The sequence below is a fragment of the Myotis lucifugus genome, unplaced genomic scaffold (assembly GCF_000147115.1).
Source record: "Myotis lucifugus unplaced genomic scaffold, Myoluc2.0 scaffold_440, whole genome shotgun sequence".
NCBI lineage: Eukaryota > Metazoa > Chordata > Mammalia > Chiroptera > Vespertilionidae > Myotis > Myotis lucifugus.
In genome coordinates this window covers 741,954-755,880 of record NW_005871488.1, presented here as the reverse complement: position 1 = coordinate 755,880, position 13,927 = coordinate 741,954, and the positions used below count along the sequence as shown (strand labels likewise).

General features: G+C 50.0%; 1 protein-coding gene across 1 annotated transcript in view; it reads right to left on the bottom strand.

The window, feature by feature from the left end:
* Positions 1–21: 21 nt before the first annotated feature.
* Positions 22–13,927, bottom strand: part of PER3 (period circadian regulator 3) — a 31,529-nt gene continuing 17,623 nt past the window's right edge. The window contains 6 exon segments of the mRNA XM_023744252.1: positions 22–633; positions 1,907–2,514; positions 2,753–2,998; positions 4,614–4,787; positions 5,033–5,154; positions 9,181–9,313. Coding sequence (XP_023600020.1) covers positions 472–633; positions 1,907–2,514; positions 2,753–2,998; positions 4,614–4,787; positions 5,033–5,154; positions 9,181–9,313 — 1,445 coding nt within the window. The 3' untranslated portion in view covers positions 22–471.

Sequence of the window (13,927 nt, the reverse complement as noted above, 5' to 3'; positions counted from 1 at the left end):
CATGAAGGATTCAGACTAACACGTTCACCTCAGCATTCACATCCCAAACCGGAAACCCCACCACCAGCCGCGGCGAATGGACATCCACACGGTGTCTTGCTCCTCAGCAACGAAAAGGAACAAACTACTGATGGGGCCGTGGGAGCCTCGCAGCGCGTGCGCGGGGAAGAACGCCGACAGCGTGCGTGCGGCGACTCCATCCGCCAGGCCTCCTGGGAGGACAGCGCTCAGGGGCGGAGCAGCTGGGCCGGGCAGGGCTGACCCACGGCCGCGGGACTCTCCCGGGGACGGAGCTGTTCTGGGGGGATGTGGTGGTGAGGGTCTGAGCGGACGTTCCTCAGAATTCTCACGTGGCACCCTGATTCGGTGCCTTCTGTTGTATGTGAGTAAATGTACCCCATAAAGCTTTCACAAAGAAAACAGGAAACGCACTGGACTTCCACACCGGGGCGGAACCCAGACAGCCCATCCTCAGACGGGGCCCTCCTGGCGGCTGAGCCCAAGGGCCGTGTCCCCTGGACCCCTACCTGATGCCGCAGAGCCGGGTCCAGGTGGGGCCTCCCTGGGAAGGGGCCCCGGGGACGGGTCCCTGGCAGAGAAATGGTTGTTCTCCCCGCTGTTGCCTGGAGCAAACTGGTGGGGAGTAAGAACATGAGAAGACACGTTAGCATCTCAAGCATCACGTGACCAAATAACTGGGAGATCTTTACCGTCACCCGTTACACAGAATGAAGTGCCAGGGGTAACTGAGACGCGGAGCAGGTCAGCCTGGCCCTGAGAATGGGGCCAAGTCCCTGTGTATGTAACTGTCAGGTACCACTGAGTGGTGAGCACCTATGACACGCCACAGCACGTGCTGGCGGGCGCTTTAACACGTCTTGTCATTCAGAAAAGATGTGAACTTCTGTGTGTTCTAAGCAGTGTCCCAAACCCCAGGAATAGAAGGTGGACGAAGCAAAGACCCAGCCATCTTGATCTCCTGGGGGAGGACTCCATAGTGTGACTGCATTTAATCCTCAGGGTAAGCCAGGAAGTATTAATCCTTCCGTTTTTCAAAGATGTAGCAAAGGCAAAGGCAGGCTAAATAACGTGCCTCCACGAACCCAGCTAACAGGTGACGGGCTGGGATGCGGGCCTGTCTTGTCCGGCGGCCCAGGCTTCGCTCGCCGGCCCCGCCTGGCCTTGGCGTCCGGCAAGCGCACTGGGGCCAGGCTTCCACCCCGAGCTCCCTGCCTGACCCGGGCGGGCGGACTGTCCTGATCTGACGTTAAGCAGGCGCTCTGCCTGGGAGGGAAGCGAAGGAACTGCAGGCTCACGCTCGTCCTGGCTCCTGCCCACCGGCTCCCTGGTCATCGGAGAAGCCCTTTCAGGGAAAGGATGACAAGTTAAAGGAAACTGACTCAAAGCCCTCATTTCTGAAACTGACAAGCACACATGTGAAACTCTGAACTGCCCGCTGAACTGATGATGCCGGCAGCCTCCTACCCGCCCCACACACAGCTGCCGTCCCGTGACTGTGCTCGAAAAAGTGGCATTACTGGAGTCATGCCTTGTCAGCATGGCTTACTCCTGTCTAACAGACCACACCTCAGCTGTAGGTAAGAAAACGCACTTTAGACACAATGAACATCTTGAGTTTAGTGCTCGGATGTCAAGTTTTAAAGGAGGAAAAACTTAGTTGCTATAGAACATCTGAAAGCACTTTGGGAAACCACACAACACGTCTAAGCAGCCAGGATGCAGCAGCTTCTCATTCCGCTTCACACCAAGTCCATGTTTCCGGAGCCCAGCGCTCAGCCTCCGCCACAGCTGTGCTGCGCCCAGCGAGGCCCTCTGCCCGACCCTCTCCAGTTGTGTGCAGAAGCCGGTTCACTCACAGGCTCCGCCTCCGGGCCCACAATCTCACCTGCTCTGCAGACTCGCAGGACGGGGGCCTGTCCTCCTGCAGCAAGGCCAGCTGCAGCGGCGAGCTGCCCCTGGAGCTGGGGCCCGGGCACCCTGCGCTCTGCATCTCCCAGCTCTGCCCAGCGCCCCTCTGGGTGGTGACTGGAAATGGTGGTTCCACACTGGGAGCTGCTGTTGGTACTGAGGGTGGCGTTTCAGAAGGGCCTGCTGCTCCCAAATACAGGTATGGAGAGAACGACGGTGCCCACAGAGGGCACACAGAGGGGCCAGGCAGCACAATGGTTAGGAAAGTCTCCGCGTAAGGTGAAGGCACATCTGGGAAAGGCGGGCAGTGCCCCCCCGGGGCCACGGTGGGCAGGGGCAACGCTGGCATGAGGTAAGGGAGGGCCTGGCCGGGAGCCACCACCGCCGCCGGGAACGCCAGGCCGGGGGCGTGGAGAGGGGAGGCAGGGGGCAGGCTCCAGGGCTGAGCGTCCTGGACGTCCCTTCCGAAGTGGGGACAGCAGGCGTCCTCCGCACACCGGCTGCCCAGCGGCTCCGGCAGCTTCTTCCGCTTGTGCTTCCCCTTCTTGCCCCCAGGAGACCTGGCCTGCCCGGGAGAGGAGGCTCCTGAGGACAGAGGGGTGCAGTGAGGAAACCGCCCGGGAGGGAAGGCTGCCGCGCAGGTCCCGCAGGGAGAGGCCATGCTGCCTCCGTCACGCAGCCGCAAGCGCTGCTACAGGACAAACTCCTTTCAGCTCTCGCTCGGCCCTCACCCGTGTCCCCACCCCCACCTCCCAGCGCGGACACCCGGCTGTCAACTGAGGGCTCGTGGGCCAAAGGAGTGTATTCTAAGGACTTGAACTACCTTGACCATCTGAACACGTGGCCTGCCCTCTGCCTTCGTGCTGCAGGTAGGAGCTGTAGGGGGAGGACAGCATCTTCTCCCGGAACCTGTCCACGTAGTCCTGCTCCTCCCTCTGCGTGTGCGCCGACAGCACGGCCGTGGTGAGCCCCACGTGCTGAAACTCCTCCGCAGTCAACGGGGCCGGCAGGGTGCCGGGCGCCCAGGGCTCGCAGGCGGGGGCGGCGTCCTCAGCGGGAGTCGGTTCTGCTGAGGTGGGAGAAGAGAGGTTAATGGTAATTGCTACCAACTATTTGCATTTATTTTCACCAACTTAATGACCTTTTGATAAGTTTTACAAACACTGTTACAATAGCTGGAATATAAAAAATTCCATCAACTAGCACATGCTTTTATTTTTTTCTGCCTGTCTTTACACTGTTTGGATGCCTGTATAGATGCTTTACAGCACTGTAATACTCAATGTGTAGAGGCCCGGTGCACAAAAATTTGTGCACTGGTGTGTGTGTGTGTGTGTGTGTGTGTGTGTGTGTGTGTGTCCCCTCAGCCCGGCCTGCGCCCTTCTGCAGTCTGGGGCTCTCGCAGTCCAGAACCCCTCGCTCCTTACCGCCCGCCTGCAGTGGAGGTGGGAGAGGCTCCCGCCACCGCCGCTGCCCTCGCCAGCCATGGGCCCGGCTTCTGGCTGAGCGGTGCTTCCCCAGTGGGAGCGCACTGACCACCAGGGGGCAGCTCCTGCACTGAGCACCTGCCCCTTGGTGGTCAGTGTGCATCACAGCGACTGGTCATTCCGCCAGTCATTCCACCGTTTGGTCAATTTGCATATTAGGGTTTTATTATATAGGATTAAAATCTTGCTTTTATTGTAAATATCTATCTCCCTGAACTCTTTAAAATGTTTCTTTTTTATCTTTTAGTTTTTAATCTGTAATGTATTCACATGGTTAAAAATGAACAGGCGATCTTTGGCTCATTACCAACGCCACCTAATCCCACAGCAGTTCCGTCTCCGGTCTTTCCCACCAACCACAGTTCGCCTGCCAGGACTGCGCTCTCCATCTCCAAGGGGGTGTGAGCTCCGAGGACCTAAATCTCTGCGACGGACTAAGGACAGGGAGTGTACACAGTCACCTCAGCACGTGCTAACTCACCACGGAACTAGCACGGTCACCTCAGCACGTGCTGACTAACTCACCACGGAACTAGCACGGTCAGCTCAGCACGTGCTGACTAACTCACCACGGAACTAGCACGGTCACCTCAGCACGTGCTAACTCACCACGGAACTAGCACGATCAGCTCAGCACGTGCTGACTAACTCACCACGGAACTAGCACGGTCACCTCAGCACGTGCTAACTCACCACGGAACTAGCACGGTCAGCTCAGCACGTGCTGACTAACTCACCACGAAACTAGCAAAGATAAATTAGAGCTCATCCGAAAACCTGATTTAACACGTCACTATTTCTTCACCCACCAAATTGTTATGAGTAACGAAAAAGTCAAAGAATAGGAGGCCGTAAAACGGAATAAGAAGAAGACATCATCCAAGTAATTGACCAAGTCATTATACTGTTAAAGGAGCGTGGTCAGACCCACATGGAACTCCCTGCGTATACGTATGATCTCTCTAGGCCGACGACAGCCCAAGTTTGAAACCTCTTTCCAGGTCAACAACGCGGCCTAAGCTGCATTAGTGACTCTAGTTGAGGGACGTAAGAAATACAGTCCAAAATGTATGTACACAGATAACCAGCGTGACACTTCCAAAAGCGGAGAAGTTACTACTAAGTAAACGGTACAAACGACCTTCTCACAGTAGCGTATCCGTGTGGAGTGGATCTGAGGTCAAAGGTGACTGGTACCTGGCTCTGGGGGCGGCGCGTGGACCATGGTGCTGCTGTAGCTGCACTGGCTGATGCCGGAGCCCAGGCTCGGCGCCGCCCTGGCCTCGGTCCGCGAAGCTCCGCCCTCGGCACCGGTGGACCGTCCGCGAGCTGGCACTTCTGGTGAAGGGACCGATGGGATCCGAGACGCAGCTGGGGATGTGAGAGAGACTGACAGTGAAAAGAAAAACTCCCGAAAGGAAGTTTATGTTAGAGACCAAATGGCTTACAGACATTTATAACATAAATAACAACCTCTGGGCCATAAAGAGGACCGTGGAGCTCGGATCATGTGTGATTACAATGAAATATTGGAAGTTGGAAAATTACAGAGAAACAGAGGGCAGGGGTGGCTTTGCCGTGACTTTTTATCCAAGTACGAAGGGCGTCCCCGCTACCTCGCACGGCGTGGGCATCGTCTGCCTTGTGGGCCTGCCGGTCGTCTTCCGAGGACGAAGCGGTATTTGTGCAGGAGATACACTTTCTCTTCAGAGCTGGGGTGCGGCAGCTCCTCAGGTATCTGCAAGGACAGCACGAGGGACAGGCTGAGGGCGGGACTCCCCCCGACCCCTAACGGCCTCTCCCTCTGCTTTTCTCACACCACTTCTGTTTGGGAAGCATGTACTTCCTTTTATGTGTTTGTGTATTGAGTACATCTGACAAGTAACATTGCATACACCTAAGGCAGTGATGGCGAACCTTTTGAGCTCGGCGTGTCAGCATTTTGAAAAACCCTAACTTAACTCTGGTGCCGTGTCACATATAGAAATTTTTTGATATTTGCAACCGTAGTAAAACAAAGACTTATATTTTTGATATTTATTTTATCTATTTAAATGCCATTTAACAAAGAAAAATCAAGCAAAAAAATGAGTTCGCGTGTCACCTCTGACACGCGTGTCATAGGTTCGCCATCACTGATCTAAGGTGTCCAGTGTGTACTCTGACCTGTTTACAAAATGTCACATTATCGCCTGCGCAGAGCTATTGATCACCTTCCACAAGAGAACGCCATGTTACTGTGTGTGTTCACCGTACTGTCTGTGCCCTTACACACCCTCCACGGCTTATTCACACTCATGAGACGTCTGTGCCCTTACACACCCTCCACGCTGCTGCAGGCGGGAGGACAACTTCCTTCCTCTCGGCTGAATAACATCCGACTGTGCACAGACCACACTTTAAATCCACGGTTGTTTCCGTGTCCTGCTATCGTGACGATGCTGCGATAAACATGGGAGTGCAGCTATCTGGCCAGAACCCTGTTTTCATTTTCTTCGGGTACAGAGCGGAAGTTGAACGGCTGACTGTATGACAGATTTTTAATTTTTGATCAGCTTCCATACTGCTTCCCACGGAGGTTGATCTACGTTTCCACCAGCAACGTGGAAGCTTCCTTTCCACATCCTACTTCTCGTCTTCTCGATGGCGCCCACCCTAACCGGTGGGAGGCGCCACCTCGTTCTTGTGGCTTTGGTCTGCTTGTCCACGATGGTTAGCGATGTCGAGCATCATGTCATGTGCGTGTTGGCCATTCGTGTCTCCTCCTTGGAGAAATGTCTGTTTAGTTCTTCTGCCCATTTTTAGCTCAGACCGCCTTTTGTTGTTGCTGAGTTCTTCATACTTTCTTGACATTAACCTCTTAGTGACGCGGGGTTTGCAGCACGTTCTCCCGTTCCGTAGGCCATCTGTTCGTCTTGTCTCTGATGTGCCTGTGCAGAAGCTCTGGGGTTGGATGTGTTCCACTTGTTAGTATTTGCTGTTGTCCATGCTTTTGGCGTCATATATATAAAAAAATCACTGCCAAGCATAGATCGGTGAGCTCCCTCCCCGTCTTCCCCCAGGAGTGTAACGGTACCAGGTCCTATGTTTCAGTGCTGCCCGTTTTGAGTTAATTTTTCTGAGTGTGTTAGACAGGGTCCCCTCTCATTGTTCTGCACGTGTTTCTCCAATTTGCCCAGCAGTCTGCTAGAGGAACTTTCCTTGTTCTGTCGGGCCCTCTCGGCTCCCTTGTCAGATGTTAACTGAACATACACACCAGGATTTGACTTTGGGCTCTCCGTTCTGTCCCAGTGGCCCATGTGTCTATTTGTGTGCCTGTGTCGCACTGTTTTTATGACTGTAACTCTGTAGTATAGTTTGAAATCTGGAAGTGTGATATCTCTGAATGTCTTTTTTCCCCCTCAGAATTGCTTTGGCTATAAGGGGTCTTTTGTGACTCCACAAGAATTTTAGATTGTTAATTTCTGGAAAGAATGCCTTTGATGGGGATGGCACTGACTCTGTAGACAGCTTTGGGTAGTCTGGCCCATTAACAATATTAATTTTTCCTACCCATGAACACGGGCTGTCTTTCCATTTGCTGTGTCTCCAATTTCTTTCAGCAAAGTCGTGTAGTTCTCCTGGTACAGATCTCTCACTTCCGTGATTAAATTTATTCCTAAGCATTTTATTGTTTGGATGCTATCATTTATTTTTCAGGTGCTTTGTCTTTAGTAAAAAGGAAAGCAATTGATTTCCACATGTTGATTTTGTATCCATCACTTTACTGAAACTGTAATTCCAACAGCTTCCTGACTCTGGGATTTCCGACATACAAGTTCATATCATAGCTAACAGCACCAATTTTACCTTTTCTTTTCCAAATTGGATGCCTTTTATTTTGTTGTCTTGCTATTTGCTTTAGCTAGGACTTCCAGTATTATATTGATTGTTGTTACTGAACTTAGAGAAACCACTTTCAATTTTTCTCCAGTATGTTAGCTGTGAGTTGTTGTATACGGCCTTCACTATGTTAAGGTATGTTCCTTCTATACCCAATCTGTTAAGGGTTTTTATTATAAAAGGACGTTGTATTTTTCAAATGCTTTTTCTGCATTCCAGGGATAAATTCCACTTGGTCATAGGATATAATCTTTTTAACGTATAATTAGCTAATATTTGTTGAGAATTTTTGCATCTACATTCATCAAGGGTATTGGTCTACAGTTTTCTTTCCCTGTGGTACCCTTACCTCTTTTGGTAGCACAGTAACGCTGACTGCCCCTTCCTGGATCACCCTTCCTCTTCGGTTGGCTTTCTGCGTGGTACCCGATGGCGCTCAGAGGGCTTATGCACTTTTAAAAAATCGGAGTTCTCGCTTTCCTTCAGCCTTCATCACTTCCAGATTCCCGTCTCGCACCTCATTAACCAGCTCTTCCATCTGACCTCCTACATTTCCAACGCCTGCTTTATCTCATTCATTGAAGTCTTCAGTTCCAGAGTTAGTGTGGTTATTTTTTGGAATTTTAATCTCTTTGGTGAAGTCTTCCTTCTGTCTTTAACTTCACTCCTGAGAGCATGGCACTGCCCTCTGAGCTCTCTGCAGCTTGAATTTCTTCCCAACAGCTGCTTTGGATTCCCGACCAGTTCGATGCCTTTCGGGTGGAGCTGGCTGCTGGGAAATGGCTATTTCCTTTCTGTGATCCTGCACTGCGTGCTTTTCATGGTGTTTGATGAAAAGTGCACCCCACTGCATCTGAGGCAGCAAACACCGTTCTCATTGAGACAAGGCCTGGTAGATTCTAACAGTTCAACAGGTTGGCAATTAGACGCTTCCTTTCATTGTCCACAAGGTGGGGATACGGCCATGTTTTTGGTTTGTCCTACCTGAGCTAAGGTTGAGAGTACATGCATTTTAACAAAGCTGCCAAAAGAGAAAACACAAGGGCGGGAGCAGAGCGGGGAGAACTGTGTACTCGGCACTTGGGGCTTTAGTGTGCCCTGGCCCGACAGAGAGAGGCTCAAGTTGGGGTGGGGTCCCCAGAGGTTTGTGGCAGAACTCTTGCCGGAATCCTGGGCCCTTTCCTTCAGTTCTCTCTCCTGCCTACTCCCCATGGCTTTCCCTGCACCCCCCAACCCCCACCCCGTCACTGTGGTCTCTCCTCAGAGAGCAGAGATCCCTTCAACTGCAGACCCAGGGCTGGGCCGACCCCCCTCCCCACCTTCACCCTCCACATCCTCTGCCACAAAGGTCCTGCCTGCCCATGGCACTGCCCTCTCGCTGCCACTCCTGTGTCCACGCCACCCACTCTCAGGTGCACAGGTGGGTGGATCTCTCGGTGTCCGGTCTGCTGTGCGCGGCACTTTTTACGGTGATGGATGTCCAGTTCGTTGGAAATTGAAGGAGAGAGAAAAAGCAACTCCCGCTCCCAAGCTGCTGACTTGCACTTTCTTTTGATGGGGTCCTCCCTGGCCATCGGCCGGAGTCACTGGTGTTCCCTCTCTTTTCCCACGGTCCTGAATTGATCTTCACATCTTACATCCTCTCCATTCGACAAGCAGAGGCCTTGTCTTCTCAACCATTCCTTCCAAACCAGGAATGCATCTTCTAACTGTCTGCACCCCCGAATGCTGAGCATAGTATGGATGGTATGTGAGGGGCAGTCCATGGTATCTACTGATTTACAGTGAAAAATCAAGCCACAGCTATTAAAAATGACACAAGGGCTCCACAGGGCCACGTATGCCTTTGGAAAAACATGTTCTCAAAACGCGGGCTTCCTACCTGATGACACCGTCGATGCAGTTGATTTGCTGGTAGGAGGGGCGATGCTGGTCTTTCCTCAAACCCTGGCAAGACTCAGTGCGCACGCTCTCATTCTTCCAGGGCCGTACGGGAGAAAAGGCCTCCTGCTCACCTAAAAGAGAATCAAAGTATGTACAATTACAAGTGCATTATTTTTAAGAACATATACGGATTCAGCAAGATTAAATCATGGTAATTTAGAATAAATATATTCAGTAGAGTATCATGCAGCCATTAACAATGAGCACAGATCTAAATGCACTGACACAGAAAGGTGTCCACATAGAAGGACTGCATGAAGGACTACATTACGCCATTAGTTAGGTCGTAGCCCACGCTATCTTGGGTTCCCTCTACATTTTGGGGTGGGATGAGGTGTACAGATCTATGGTTTTTAACAAAAGCACAAAAAGCTGCGTATCCACCACCAGAGTAAGAAACTGAACATTTCCGTCACTCCGACAGCTCCCTCCCCCTGCTCTCTTGTAGTAGATTCCTTCCCCAGTGTTAACCAATACTGATGTTTTCCAAATGGAAACAGACAGTATGTCATCTTCTGGTTCTGGCTTCCTTCATTTAGCAAAATGCACTGAGGACCCTGTGTGTGTGAATGCAGCCCCTCCTGTGTGTTGGGAGGATTCCATCATGTGGGCGTGTCACAGGCCACCCCCTCACCTGTGAAATGACATCGACGTTGCTTCCTAGTTTTGGCAAGCGGGAATAAGTGTGGTAAACATTCAGACTGTTTCTGTAGGACCTTGAGTTTTTATTTCACTTGTGTGAATGACTAAGAGGGAACTGCTGAATGATATGGTAAGAGTATGTTTAACTTTATAAGAAACAGCCTATTTTTCCAAAGCAGCTGTACAATTTTACCATTACCTTCAGGAATATGTGAGAGTTTCAGTTACTCTGAAATCTCGCCAGAACTCGGTATTGTCAGTTTTTTCTTTTAATTTCAGCCTTTCCAATAGGTGTGTGATGGTATTTCAGTTTTAATTTCCTAACAGCTAATGAGATTGAGCATTTTCTTTTCATATATTATTTTCCATCTGTATAACATCTGGAAAACTGTTAGGCTCCCTTGATAATTTTAAATTGCATTATCTTCCTATTGCTGAATTTTTGAGAGTTCTTGATATATTCTGGATAAAAACTATTTCATGTATAATTTGCAAATATTTTGTCTTTTCACCATCTTACTGAGGGCTTACCAAAGTCTTTCAAAGAGAAGTTTTTAATTTTGACAAAGTCCAGTTTATCTTGATGACTACCCCACATGCCCTTGAGAGAAATATGCACTATGTTCTTGATTGAAGTGTTCCGTAACTTCGACGAGGCCAATCCTGTTGACAGTTGTTCAGGTGTCATGAATCTTTGCTAGTCATCTACTTGGCTCACTGATTTCAGAGAGAGGTATGTGGCATGTTCCAGCTATCGCTGTGGATTTGTTCCTCTTGAAGCTTTTACCAGCGTTTGCTCTGTGCATTCTGAAGCTCTGAGGTTCAGTACGGAGGTGTTTAAATTGTTACGCTTTTAGAGAATCGACCCTCTGGCCGTGCAATACCCCCTGAAGCCCTGCTCACGCTCCTGACTCCCTGTCCATTCTGCCTGACCTAATGCAGCTCCCCAGCTTTCTCTGATCCTTGTTGGCACAGTATCTTGGCCTTTTGTTCTTAACCGGGTTTTGTTTTAAAGGATGGATTCTTATAGGTGACATACATCTGCATCTTCCCTTTCCATCTACTTTGATCGTTCCCATCTCCTAACCGGTAAACTGCGTTCACGGTCAGTGTGACTACTGATACAGCTGGACTCATACAAACCATCCTGCTAGCTGTTTTCCACCTGTTCCAGCTGGTTTATCACATCTCTTTTCACCTCCTTTTTATGCCTCATGTTGGGGTGTTTTAAATTCTATTCTATCTCCTCTACTGACATTATTTCCACTTCTTTAAAAACGTTTTGTAATAACTGTCCTAAAGTCTACAATATATGTCATTAAGGATCCAGTTTCTACCTCCAAATGACGCCTACTTCAGGTGCACGTTAAGGACGTTACGATGGTACCGCCCAGGGCCTGCGGTGTTTTCACATGAACCACAAATGCGAACACGGCTTTTGTTTCTGTCAGTTGTCTTTTAGAACGATTAAAAATAAGTGAAAAGTAGAACTGACTTTACCTTCATTTATTCTATTTCCAGTGCTTTTCATTACTTTGTATGGATTTGAGTCTTAAGTCTGTATTGTATTTCTTTTACCGTTAGAAACCCCGTTAGCATTCCTTACGGAGTAAATCTGCTGGCAATAAGTTCCCAGTTTTTATCTGAGGAAATCTTCACATCTCCCTCACCTCTGAAAGGCAGTTCCCAGCAGGTGAAAACTCTACACCGACCGTTTCTCCTTTGAAGACTCTATTGTCTTCTAGGCTGCACGGTTCCTGCAGAAGTGTCGGCTGTCATCCTGACCTTTGCTTCTCTGGACATGACCTGTGCTTTCCTCTGCTGCCTTCAAGCCGGTCTTTTTCTTTTCAGCAGTTTGACAGGGCTATGCTCCAGTGAGTGCTTTTATTCGTGGCGGATGTTTTTCTTTTTTCTGTTTTTGGTGTTTCCACTACTCAGTGTTCTTCGGAAAACCTTGGCCATCACTTCTTCAAGTCTTTCTTGTGAGACTCTAATTATTCATCTGGTAGAACACTTGATACTGTCCCTCAGTTCTTAAGATGCTCTAGTCTGTATTTTTATTTCTCGCTGCATTTCGGTTTGTGCAGTTTCTATTTTTCTATCTTCAAATTGACGGCTTCTTTTCTCAATCGAGTGCCCGTCGCAGGCATATATTCTCCTCTGTCTAGCACTCCTAGCTCTGCCATGTGGTCGTGTCCGCTCCATCTCCATGCCGTGATGGCCCAGGGAGGCCTGCATGTTGCCTACTTTGTCCATGAAAGCCTTTAATGTGTTGTTCACAGTTATGTTAAATTCCCCGCCCGAGTGTCCCAGCACCTGTGTCATCTCTGACTTCATCTAACAACTGCTTTGTCTCCTGGGAGTTTTTGCTTTTCCATTTGCTTTACCATCTGTTGAAAGGTGAACATCTTCCTCTTTTGATGGAAAAGGACCGTAGAGACTGGGTGCGTCCCCCCTGCTAGCCCTGTGTTTGAGTTAATCTTGTTAAGGTTTAGGCCCGGGTTCAGGTGGGCTGTTGCCACGGTTTTGCTTGATGTGCTAGGTTTCCGATTGCTCTGAAGACACGCGGTGCTTCAGGGGGTGCTGTTTGCTGGACGGCTTTTTCCAGTGTTTGCTCCACTGTCAGCTTTTGGTCTTCCCTTGCATCGCGCCTCAGAGAACGTCTGTCTCTTGCCAGTTACTTGCTTCAGTTCCCAGCGCACGGCACCCAGTGCACGCGTCCCCTCTCCCTGCAGGTGTGGTCTCTCCTCAGAATCGGGCCTGCTGGCCGCCCTGGATCCTCAGCACCGACAGGTGCAAGAAAGGCCAGGAGCCTGACAGGTGCTGCTCAGTGGCTGAGCGTCGACCACGAACCAAGAGGCAGCCGGTCTGATTCCTGGTCAGGGGTTATGCCCGGGTTGTGGGCTCCATCGCTGGAGGGGGTTGTAGGAGGCAGCCAATCAGTGATGTTTCTCTCTCACGGATGTTTCCACCTTCCTATCCCTCTCACTTCCTCTCTCTCTAAAAATCAATAAAAACATCTCAAAAAAGAAAAGGAAGACCATGAGCTTGCGGTCCATCTGGCTTCTTTCCTCTGCGTTTGGAATGATGCTCACCCCAGCTCTCCCTGCGCAGAACCAAACTCGCGCTCTCTCTGAGTCACTTCCGTTTACAGATCGTCTGTTTCCACTCGGGCATCGCATCCGCCCCGAAGAGGGACGTTCAATGTTCCCTAACTCCCCAGTTACTGCGCCGGCACTGGCTTCGGTCCATGGAGCTGATGAAGGGCTTTCTCTCTTTGTTGCTCCTTGCCCCTCCACAGGAAGTTCTAAAGTGTCCCTTCTTACTGTTCTTTACAGTGTAGCCTGCCCTTGTAAGAAAGGTAAACCCCAAAACCTAACCCCGACGTGCCTGTTGGCTCAGCACCCTGTACATAACGCTGCGCACAATGACCATTTAGTGTTCCACTGGTGTGAATCACCACTCAACTTCTAATGTTCAAGATGTAACATTTTATTCTTACGTTGCGTACTTATTTCTCTTGAGTAAGGAGCACCAGATTTTTTTTACTAGGTTCTTTAAGGTTGTAGGTTTTAAATGTTAATAAAATCAAGATGCCCAGCCAGTGTGGCTCAATGGCTGAACATCAAGCTATGAACCAGGTCACCCGTGCCTGGGTTCCGTGCTTGAGCCACAGTAGGGGGCGTGCAGGAGGCAACCAATCAATGATTCTCTCTCGTCACTGATGTTTCTATCTCTCTCTCCCTCTCCCTTCCTCTCTGAAATCAATTACAATATTTATATCACATGAGTTCTCCAAGTCATACCAAATGGCAATGGATTTTCCTTCCCCGCAAAATCCCATCCTATGTGTGTCCGAGTCAAGTGCAGCATAAATATAAGGAGCAGGAAAATTTCAGTGTCTAAAATAGCAGCACAGGTACACAGTGAGGCCCAGCTTAACCTTTATCCGATGACACACGACGGCAGACTGAGGTCTGCTGAAATACTCAGCCTCCAAACACCAGTCCTGATGTGTTACCAGGCGACGGGCGGGAAGAAGC